The sequence below is a fragment of the Podarcis tiliguerta genome (assembly GCF_965153285.1).
Source record: "Podarcis tiliguerta genome assembly, chromosome: 2".
Lineage (NCBI taxonomy): Eukaryota > Metazoa > Chordata > Lepidosauria > Squamata > Lacertidae > Podarcis > Podarcis tiliguerta.
In genome coordinates this window covers 68,229,072-68,240,785 of record NC_139535.1, presented here as the reverse complement: position 1 = coordinate 68,240,785, position 11,714 = coordinate 68,229,072, and the positions used below count along the sequence as shown (strand labels likewise).

The following is an 11,714-nucleotide window of genomic DNA, read 5'->3' as shown; positions in this document are numbered from 1 at the left end:
ATCCTTTCTATAGGCAAAACAATTAAATGTATAGTGTAGATGGGGTCTAGTATTGTGTCAATAACAAAAAAATTCATACTTTTTTTGGGGGGGGTCCCCAAAGTGTTCCCAGAAAAATAATCAAATCATATATAAAGAAAATGCAAATCTTGAGAAAATTTGGTAGATTTCCGTTTAAAGGGTGAGAGATAACGTAATTTTACAGTATTAATCATCTTAATAGCTAAAGTAACTTAAGTGCATAAGCAGAGTGCTGCTGAATTGGACCAAATGCCTATTACTAAGTCCAGCATTCTGTTCTGACAGTGGCCAATCTTGGGAAGCCCCAAGCAGAACATGAGTGCAGAACATCTAGTGTAGACCACTAGGAATCTTAAAGGGGTAGCAGGTGTTTGTTTGACATAATCAGGTCTCACCAAATTCCAGAGTACTTTCATTTGGTGATTAACTTGTCCATAAACAAATGGCCCCACATATTTGGCCAGGCTATTTCTGCTGGAAGTATGTTCTTTGAGCATGTGAAGATTCTTGTTCCAAACGCAAATAACAAGATGGGGCATGAGACCTGCATGAAGAATCTTTGTTAGACAATTTGTGAATTTGTCAAGTAGCACTCTACCTGGATCCATAGCAATGGGTTGCAGCGCTTAAGGCCATCACATATGCAATAACATTCTCACGCCCCAACAGTGGCACTCAGTAGAAAGTGCTGAAATGGAGCATTCCAGAAGCAGGGAAGGTGAGAGATTGGATTAGATCCTGATATAATATGTGAGGGGGAGGAAGGTATTGTTTTTGTTTGTTATTATGCTGTATGTTCTTTTATTGTAAACCACCCTGTGATCTTCAAATGAATTATTATTAATAATACTAACAACTGCATGATGGCATCTGGCCCAGCCTCCACACCAATTCCGCGCTGGCTCAGCAATCTCGCTGCAATGGATGACCCCACCACTCCACAAAGTCATGCTGGTGGAAGGAAGTCTGGATTGCAGCCTGAGTTCTCACAAGTTATGTGGCAATGGGTGCAACTTTCACTGACGTCATGCATTTAGCATGTTGTGCGCAACCAGGATCCACTGTTCAGACTGTTTGGGAGTGTGAAACCTGGGTGAGGGTGCGAGTTTTGGAAGGCAATTGTTGTAGGTAGATTACACATACACACACAAAAGGAAGGGGGTTTCCTCTCAGTGGTAGCAGGACACATGCACTGCAGGAAGGTTCAATCACAGGCATCTCCAGGTAGGACTGTGAAAGACCCTAGAGAGCTGCCAATCTGTGCAACAGACTGCTAGCTTGAATGATTGAGACCCAACAACGTGACCCGAGCGCATCCACACATTCTCCTCCCCGACGCCCCTTTTCCTCCTGGTCTCCCGCGTACTGCGCCGCCGCCGCCGCTCTGCCTTCCTTTCCTCCCATTGGCTGCATTCCCACTCCAATAGCCGCCGGCCGCCGGAGGGGCCGCTTCCTTATTGGCTGACAGGCCTCTGCATGACGCAGGCTGAGGACCGGAGGCGGGGAGGAGCGGGGAAGGGTGGGCTGCTCCCGCTGTCATCCAGTCGGCGCAGGCGCACTGGGGCCGGCTATTGTGTTAACCATTATTGTAGCGAAGCGGACGGGCTGCTGCCGGCCTCCTGTTCCCTCAACGCCCCGCAGTCCCGGGCCGGAGCCCCTCCAGCCCCGCTGAGTCCAGCGCAGGCAGGCAGGCAGGCAGGCAAGATGCCGGTGAGAGACCGCGCTCCCCCTTTCTCTTCCCCGGCGCCTCGGCCCCTTCCCCGCCCTCCCTGCTTCCCTGCGCGCTGCGGGTCCGTTGCTAGGGGCGGCGCTGGCGGAGAGCGAGGCTGGGCGCCGGCGGGTGAAGGGCCGGTAGGGCGGCGGGCTGCAGGGCTTCTGCGGGGGGCGGGCGGTTCTGCAGGCTTATGGGCCGGGGGCGGCGGCTTCGCATGCATTAAACGTGTAGTTGTTGCTGCTGCTGCTGTTAATAATGTGTACCTTACAGGAGTCAATAACATCCACCTCACCTATTCTATTATTATCTACCTTATGTGTAATATCTACCTTACAGCGGATTTTTTAAAAAGAAAAAGCCACTTACAGAACCGATTGGAAAATTCGCTGTAAAAGCATGTGGGCTGTTGTGAATATTATATATGTATGTGTGTTTGTGTATACATGCATACATATACAGTGCTTTTTTCTGGGTGGGGGGGACGCAGGAGGACGCATACCCTTAAACATTTTGTGAATCTTTGTACTTTTGTCCGTTTACTGTATTTATTTTCCCCAATGTGAACGATGAAATGGGGATATTCTTGAATCAAAATGAGAGTACCCCTAAACATTTTTTAAGGAAAAAAAACACCACACACAAATATATATATATAGCGCCCTGGGGAGATGACTTAGGTGCTGCTAACGCAGCCGTTTGACATCACATTATTGATGTCTCTCAAGACAGATGGATACCAACCATGTATGTATGTATGTATGTATGTATGTATGTATACTGGTCATTGGGCCTGGGCCCTGAAGGCAGCTCTCAAAAGTGAGATCCCTGCAGTACGAAGCCGAATGAAAATCCAGAATGAAATCATCATGCGATTACTTGGTGTGATGCTGTGGATAGATGTACCTCGCTGAGCAGGGCCTTCCCTGAAGGCAGTTTTCAATACAAGGTTTTTGCAGATTTTGGCCTTGTTTATATATGCACTAAAATCATGTGATTATTTATTGTGATGTTGTGGGTATATGCCATACTGGGCAGGGACCCTTGAAAGGCAGCTTTCAAAATGAAATCCACAATAAAATTGTGTGATGTCGTATGGTGATCACTGTCAATGCCTTCAGCCTTAAGGCAGAGCAAGTTTTGGTATTTACATTGGTGACTGGGTTGTTATCCTGTGTTGAATGGTAAGCCCTGGCTCAGTTTTGTATGTTGGGGATGTCTGTGTAATAAGTGTTTTCTGGGAAATGTGATTGCAAAAATAAAAGTAAAATATATTTAAAAGATAATCCCAGAAATCAAATTTAGCCTGTAAAAGTCATTGAAATCTCCTCAGGTTGACTTAGTATGGCATATGTTAATATTGCTTGCAAAATATGTTTGCATGCATAAGAATATCATGCCTTATACCTACCTCAGTGCTGTGACCTTTCACTGAGGTAGTTTATTTGCTTTTTTTTTTTTTTTTGAAGCAAAACCAACATTTTTTCCTGTTACAGATGTCACAATGTATGTGTAGTTGAACTTAGCGCTGAGTCAGAGCCTTTTAATGCATTCTGTTGTGTCTATGTAAAAGCCTTTGGATGTGTTTGTGATTTCCTTGCTGTGAAGTCATATGCATCCTCTGTAAAGCTGTAGCAACTTTATTAAACGTGTATGCTGTTCTACAGCAAGACTTCCTAGGCAATTTAGCGTGAAAGTCTAGACATCAGAGTTGTCTCAAAATTGGTTAAACTGTGGCTCTCCAGGTGTTGCTGGCTTTTAATCCCCCATCATCCAATGGGGGTTATCACCATCCTAACAATAGTGACTGGATTTGATGTGAATTGTATTTAGCAACATTTGGGTGGAGTGTGGGTTTCAACTGCTGATAAGTAGGAGTGGTCAAAGGGTTTACGAATGCACACACACACACACACACAGAATTTTGCAGGACACTTCCAGATGGCACTCACCAAAGGAGCAGATGAAAAACCTTGCCAAAAGCTGCTATTGCTTTTCATAGAAGAACCATTTGCCTATGCCTTTGCTGAGATTTATGATTCTGAGATATGTAATACAGAGAACCAGGCCTTTGGCTGGTTGACATCTGATGCCCTTTTGAAGGGGGGTGGGTGGGTTATTGGATTGTCTTTGTTTTTGTTTTTATTATGTATTCTGTGTTTTTTATATTGTAATTTTTTGTTGTGAGCCACCTGAGATCTACAGGTATAGGGTGGTATACAATTAATAATAATTTAAACAAAACATCTTGGTGGAGGATGACATGGAGGCTAAGGCTTCAGTCTTAAGTCCACTTACATGGGAGTAAACCCTATTGAATCAATAGGACTGACTTCTAAGTAGATATGGTTAGGATTGTACTGTTGGTGCTTAAATTGTCCACATAAAGGTAAAGGGACCCCTGACCATTAGGTCCAGTCATGACCGACTCTGGGGCTGCGGCGCTCATCTCGCTCTATAGGCCGAGGGAGCCGGCATACAGCTTCCAGGTCATGTGGCCAGCATGACTAAGCTGCTTCTGGTGAACCAGAGCAGCGCACGGAAACGCCGTTTACCTTCCCGCCGGAGCAGTACCTATTTATCTACTTGCACTTTGGTGTGCTTTTGAACTGTTAGGTTGGCAGGAGCAGGGACCGAGCAACGGGAGCTCACCCCGTTGCGGGGATTCGAACCACCGACCTTCTGATCAGCAAGTCCTAGGCTTTGTGGTTTAACCCACAGCGCCACCCGTGTCCAAATTGCCCATGTACCACCTTGTGTAAATGCATCTCTGACTTCGAATTGTAGAATTGAAAGGAGTGTTGCAGGTTATCTAGCCCAACCACTAAGCTTGCTGCAAGAAATCCAGAACTAGGTCATCCCCAACAAGTTGCTGTTCAGCCTCTTGCTTGAAAAGGCAAGCAAGCAAGACCCCAACCCTATTCTGGGTAATTGGTGCTAATGTCAAATTGTTCAAGCAGTTCTGCTAGTGTTCAACTATAAGCCCATTTGAGCTAGTGTCTGTGGCAGCAGATAACAAGTCTTTGCCCTCTTCTGTGTGATAGCCCTTCAGTTTTTTGAAGAGTATATAGTCCCCATCAGTTTTTCTTTTCTTTTCCAGGCTAAATATACCCAGTTCCTTCAGTCTTTCCTCATAAGACCACCTTTGTTGTTCAGTCTTTCCTCCTGACCATCTTTGTTGCCTTGCTTTGAACCCATATTTCAGTTTGTGCCCTTCTTTAAGCATAGCACCCAGAACTGGACATGGTACAGTATTCCAAATGAAGTTGGACCAATTAATGGAGTTTAAAATCACATTTGCCTTGTTTGCAGCTACATTACACTACTGACTCATGTTCAGTTTGTAACTAGCTACAGTCCTGAGATCATTTTCACCTGAACTGCTGCCAGCGCAAATATCTTTCATCCAAGACCTGCGTATTCGATTTTTTAATTTTCTTTTCACTTTTGCATAAATGCAGAACTTCACAGTTTTATTTTGTTAGCTTTTTGTTTTAAATTGTTTTGTTTTACAAACATGTATATCAAAGAATATTGATACTGACAATGTTCTTTCAGTGCATGGTATTTATAATACGGTTCACCTAGAACAAAACATCTCAGTGTAAATCTTTTACTTGGCAAATGTAACACATTTAAATATGGTGTAAACCCTTTTGAAATTTGGGGATTTAAAAAAATATCTGCAGTGCAGTTTGACTTACTTTTGAAACATGTATGCTACAATCCAAAGAGATATTGGTGCGCCAATATTCTGACGTCACCCTCTTTTTTTAGTCTGTTGATGTTTTCTTTCTCTTTGGAGAATCTGGGGAAACATCTTTGAACTCAGGGAAGTTTGGGAAAGGGCCTATAGTCCCGCTCACCATGGCAAGTACAATAAGTTCCAGCCTTCCCCCTAATTTAGCTGGAAATGATCCCTAACGTTGTGCTTTGAAGGTGCTTGGAAGTCTTTGGAGATACAGTGCAAGTACGCAACAAGTGTGGGGATGATGATCCTCTGCCTCAATTCCAAGGTTGGGACAAAGGTTCAGGCCCTGATCTTGGAACAAGCCCCAGACCAGGAGAGGGATGAATAATTTCTTCCAGTGGTACAGGGTACCTCTTAATCTGCTGGGTAAATGCAGAGGTAATCCCTGCTCCCTCCCCTGCCTTTTTTTTTTTTTTAATCTTATATCTCAATAATAAAAGTCTACAAGCATCTAAAACAAGCATCTACAATAAATTTAAGCAAAGGTCAGTTTTTCAGTTTCTTGTAGACCTTTCTCCAAGCTTAGAGCTGATACGGGAAGCATGGGAGAGCCTTTGAAGGTGTGGTGAAGTCAGGGTCAAGTCCTTTCCTCACAACCACTTTGGGTACGGGGCAGAGGCAACCATAAATTTTGAGCAGGTACCAAGGCACACAAAAAAGTTGAAGGGCCTTGAATTTGAGGGTTCAGTGTAACTGTATGCCGTTTCTCTGCCATCAGAAGTAGTTGTTATCTAGTAGGTGGTGATTACAGATCACTTCTTTGCTTTACAGCTTTGCTTCTTTCATGAATTATAATTGGTTATTTTCTTTCTTTATGTAGATTAACAAATCTGAGAAGTCGGACAATTCTGATAATGTTAAGGTTGTTGTTCGCTGCCGGCCTTTCAATGAACGGGAGAAAGCAATGTGTTACAAGATGGCAGTTAATGTCGACGAAATGCGAGGCACTATTACTGTCCATAAAACAGATTCTTCCAATGAACCTCCCAAGACATTTACATTTGATACCGTTTTTGGACCAGAGAGCAAACAACTCGATGTTTATAATTTAACGGCAAGGCCAATTATTGACTCTGTTCTAGAAGGTTATAATGGTAAGTGCTTCTTTGTTGCATAAAAATGATGGTATGAGCTGACCCTTGTTTTATTAATAATTGCAAATATCCCGTGTTGTTTGCACCTACTGTTCATAAAGTGTTCTGCTTCTGAAAAGTGCCTCTGTTTTTCTAATTGCTAACATAATCATCAACAACATTTTACTGTGATTAAGGCCTGTTCACACACTTACATAATATTCATCCTTCTGCATTATAATCTCCCAAGTCCTCTTAGAATCATATCTGGTCCCCATCAGACAACATGTAGATTTCCTCTCCTTGTTGCAGAGGCAACTTTTGTTTAGAGAAATAGTTGTGCCCAGGGATAGCCAACATGGTACCTTCCAGATACAGTTGGACTACCAACACCCACCAGCCTGTTCAGACCTTGGGCTCTATTGCACTCCTCTTTCCCCTTTCTTCTTTCAGTGATGCTGCAAGGAGGAGACTGGCAGGGTCTGCTTCCTGTTAGCACAACTGCATCCCGCTCACAGTAAAAAGTCAGGATCATGAAACACAGGTCCTAGCTTTGTCCAATAAGCCATAGTTTAAACGAAACTACTAATATTCCCACAGCTGCATTAAAGGAAGAGATGGGCAAGGTCAAAGTTTTAGCAAGCTCATTGACGTAGCACTGAACCATAGTTTAGCATTGTGTCCATGCCAGGCCACGACACCGTCCCTGACTTTTCACTTGCTGTTTCCCCAATTCCTGTTATAGGCCTGTTCTCACATTATGTATATATGTATGTATGTATGAATGAATGAATGAATGAATGAATTTGGATACATATACTCAAGTCCCCCCCCCCCCCCCACCTTCTGGTGCGTAAGTTGCATTCATATAGAAACGTTGAAGTTTTGTTTTGTTTTTAAGGCAAGAGAGAGAGACCTAATTATGGGACCATGCACCCTTCATAGTAAATGGGGAAGGCGTGTATTTTGCACTTAGTACTGTAATGTGTATCCTGCTATGACAAGTAAGGTGAATTTTGGGCCTGTGTTAGAGTTAGAGGAGGGTGTTACTGAACTTGTACATGGAGGCTGCTAGCTAATACTGCTGAGAAAAAATCCATTACAAATCAATTTTAATGGGTTTCCCCTTCTGTGCTTGTCCTAGTGATACATGCTTTCTTGATAAGTAACAATTTTCTTCCACAGTCTAGTGAAACTGACCAGAGGTAATGTTAAATTTCAATCCTCAATTTAAATGAAATATGAAGAGATGGTTTAGTGAAGGCAAAACTAAGGAGGTAGGAGTGTGTTAGGTTCGCTGTGGCTGGTGCACGTCGTGCTAAGCTAAACCATGATTATTATTATTTCATACCCAACCATTGCTATTTACATTGTATTGTCTTAATAGTGCTGGTGGTGTCCAAGAAAGGATTAACAACTTCTCTGCCCTATATTGCAGGCACCATTTTTGCTTATGGACAAACTGGAACGGGGAAAACATTTACTATGGAAGGTGTCCGGGCTGTTCCAGAACTCAGGGGGATCATTCCAAATTCTTTTGCTCATATTTTTGGCCACATTGCAAAGGCAGAAGGTGATACAAGGTAAATCACTAAATTGCTTTCCTCACCCCCAAACCCTAAAACACCAGTGCTGGGTGAGGCCAATGGCCAAAACTAATCCAGCAACCTGTTTCAACACATTCTCAGCTGGATGCTTCCTGGAAGCCCACAATCAAGGCAGTCTGTTGCATTTCCCCTTCATCTGGTATTTAGGGTGTTAGGTTAGACTGAGGTTTGGATGACTTGTGAACATGGAGGTTGCAGTTTAGCTATTTGTGCTATTATGTCTACCCAAAACCATCCTCCATGAATTTGTCTGATTTCCTACTAAAGCCACTGGTCATGGTCACATCCTGTGACGGTGAATTTCACCAGTATGTGTTATACAAAAAAATATCCTTTGTATGTGCTGGGTCTACTGTTTCTCAGTTTCATTACATGGTCACATTCTAATGTGAGGATGATTATTTTCTCTCTCTCTGACATCATTGTTTTGTAATCTTGCATCATGTTCCCACTTTGGCTGCATCTTGTCCCCCAAAGTCAAAAGTCAAAAATGCTTTCACATTTTCTTACAAGAAACATGCTCCAACCTCCTGATTGAAATAAGATCCCTTCATTATTAGTTTTGCATCAATCTGGTGTTTTGTATATTTGCTTGTAAGACCAAATTAATTCTGAATATGTTCTTTTTTCTGGGTGCATTAAACTTCAGGTTTTTGGTCAGAGTCTCTTACTTGGAAATCTACAATGAGGAAGTGCGAGACCTGCTGGGGAAGGACCAGACACAGAGGCTGGAGGTAAGCACCAGTAACTTTTAAACTAGTGAGCAAAGGGAATAGTATAACAAAATTACTAATGGGCAAATGCAAAGTGTTGTATCCAAATGTCACTCCATTCATCAGAAAACTCTTCACCCCAGCAACAGCTTCTGTGAATGAAAGAGTGAAGGAAATTATGTTTTGCAAATCCTCACTTTCTTCTTCACCCTCTCTCATGGTGTTCCAGAAATTCCTTAACCCTCTGGAATTTATTTGGTGAAAAGTGAAAATTGCCTTCCCCTCCCTCCCACCTTCCATTCACAGAAGCTTCCACTCAGAGAGTCTTCTGTGAGCAGAGGGACACAGGGCAGTATTTGTTTAAAGGCTGTTTTTAGGCGCTTTCCCAAAATGGCTGCCTGATTTGTCTTATAGGTTAAAGAACGACCCGATGTGGGAGTCTATATCAAAGATCTTTCAGCTTATGTTGTAAACAATGCGGATGACATGGACAGAATTATGACACTTGGTCACAAAAACCGTAAGTTGCACATAGCCATCTAGCTGTTCTTGCCTCTGTTATAGACATTATGTCTATGAGGTGGGCAGGGCTGCAAGTTCCTTTGCACAGTCAGAAATCCTTGGGCTGACAGAAAGAGTTAGTTGGATACCATCCAATTGTTGTAGCTTTTCTAAATTATTAATTTGCATACCAACCACTATCCAAGCAGTTCACAGTGGATGCTTTTATTTTTGTAATTACCCTATACATCAGGTTAAACTGAGAGATAGGTTGACTTGCCTAAGTCTGGTAAGGCTATTCAGTTTCATAACTGAGGAAGGATTTGGTTCAAATCTTATCACTATACTACACTGGCTCTTCAGCTGAGCTCTTATGCTCTTGTGGAAAAGAAGAGACATGCCAGCCAATTTAGGAAAATACACAATACCTGAATGGAAGTTGGACGCCGACCGTTCGGGGGTCGCATAACTAGTTAGCATGCCAAAGTCTCGATAACGAATGAGACTCTGGCATGCTAACTAGTTATGCGACTAGTTATCCAACTTCTTAGAGGGACAAGTGGTGTTCAGCCGTCCGAGATTAAGCAATACCTGAATGGTTAATTGAAACCTTTAAAAATTATGTATTTGCTGCATGTGGTTGGCTGGTAACCAGCTGAAAGAAATCTAAGCTGCATAATACCAATTAAATGTCACTAAAGTTCCTGATGTTTCCCGTTGGCTTATTTTCCTTCATTACCTATGCAAAAAATGCTTGCAGACTGAAGACAACTGGGATGCAGATTCTTGATACTTGAGTTGTTAAAAAAGAAATATCATTCAGCTCTCAAAGTGAGAACTAAATCTAAATGAATTTCTGTCTTCCACTATGACTGTATGTGCAGCTGAATCAAAAGGTATAAATTTGGAGCACCAGAAAACATTGCTGCTGTTCACCTTGGGCAGTGTTTTCTTGGACTATCACAGCTGATGTGATAAACGGATGCATTATAGATGTGTATTTGTTTTTAGCAGTAAGAAGCTGTGATTATTATGCATTAATTTGATAAATAAGGGCCAAAGACAACATGTGTGCCTCGGTATTATAGTTTTTGAAACAATAATCTATGCAGTGTTGCAGTTGCTCTGGTAGCGTCAGAACAGTGTTATTTCAATTGGGGTGCTGTTATTGTTTCATATGTTATTATTGTTATGCATCTTTGTGCATTTATATTGTAAACTGCCCTGTGATCCTCAGATGAAGGGCAGTATAAAAATTTAAAATTTTTTAAATGGAATTGTTAACATAAGCCTTTACTTGTACATAGGTTCTGTTGGTGCCACTAATATGAATGAGCACAGTTCCCGTTCCCATGCTATCTTTACAATTACAATTGAGTGCAGTGAGAAGGGTGTTGATGGGAATATACATGTGCGCATGGGCAAACTGCACTTAGTAGACCTTGCGGTAAGTTGCTACATTCATTCCTTGCAGAGAAGTTGTTGCATGCATTTCTGATGCATCTGTCTTGGGCTATCTTAACATGAGGGCTGAGATACCATCACAGGCATCACAGGAGACCCTTCTTTCAGAGCCATCTTGTGCGGGTACTCAAAAGCAAGTGTCTCTGTATTAAGTGGTGCTTACTCACCAAGGATTGCTGGCTCAAAGCATTGGGACAACTTGGGCAAATTCACCCAAGCTCAGTTGCAAGGAAGAAGAAGACCATAACTTTTCAGGAACAGTCTTAAAAGCTTTTACTGTGTAACTATCATTAAAATTGTGGAGGATGAGATTCTGTGCCATGTTTTCTTCTAGGAATTGATTCTTGGTTTGTTGGAAAAATGTAGTAGGCTCCCTTAGATCAGTTGAAACTTCTGTGCCCTAGCTGGACTTTTTCTGCCTACCAGTGTTTAAAATACAGTGTTTGTTCCTGAAAATCCTCAAATACAAAAACAGTATATCTGGAATTTTATTTGCCTTTCAGCCTGTGTGCCTTTTATAACCCACAGCAATCATGATCTGCCCCTCCGGCTCTGCAATAATGAGGCCTAGGGATGTTTTATTTAATAAAAATGATCCCACTGTTCCCTCTTCCTGCAGTGCAGTACCTTTGTAATACTTCTTTTTCTTCTTGTTTTCAAGTCTGGACCCCAAGGCATTGCTTGTAGCAGTTGTTATTTTAGGGATGCCATCTGCCCTGGGGTTCCTTGCAGTGTTTCTGGGGTGCCGCTTTTGAGTCATACACCAAATATGAACTTCTTGATTAACTGAAGTTTCCCCTTTGCTCATTTTATTCAAATGGGCATCCCCATTCTTTCCTTTTCTAGCTGCTTTGCAGTGTTCTGTGCTCTCAT

The 11,714-nt window shown here is 42.4% G+C and overlaps 1 protein-coding gene and 1 long non-coding RNA gene across 4 annotated transcripts in view; both read left to right on the top strand.

Moving 5' to 3' along the window:
* Nucleotides 1-11,714, top strand: part of LOC310671319 — a 38,150-nt gene that overhangs the window by 6,081 nt on the left and 20,355 nt on the right. The window lies entirely within an intron of this gene.
* The window catches only part of KIF3A (kinesin family member 3A), a 30,559-nt gene continuing 20,355 nt past the window's right edge, over nt 1,511-11,714 (top strand). For all 3 annotated transcript variants that reach the window (XM_083427055.1, XM_083427054.1, XM_083427056.1), the window contains exons 1-6: nt 1,511-1,731; nt 6,304-6,577; nt 7,995-8,139; nt 8,813-8,897; nt 9,291-9,396; nt 10,685-10,824. In XM_083427055.1, the coding sequence (XP_083283181.1) occupies nt 1,726-1,731; nt 6,304-6,577; nt 7,995-8,139; nt 8,813-8,897; nt 9,291-9,396; nt 10,685-10,824 (756 nt within the window). In that variant the 5' untranslated portion in view covers nt 1,511-1,725. The remainder of the gene's footprint in view (nt 1,732-6,303; nt 6,578-7,994; nt 8,140-8,812; nt 8,898-9,290; nt 9,397-10,684; nt 10,825-11,714) is intronic.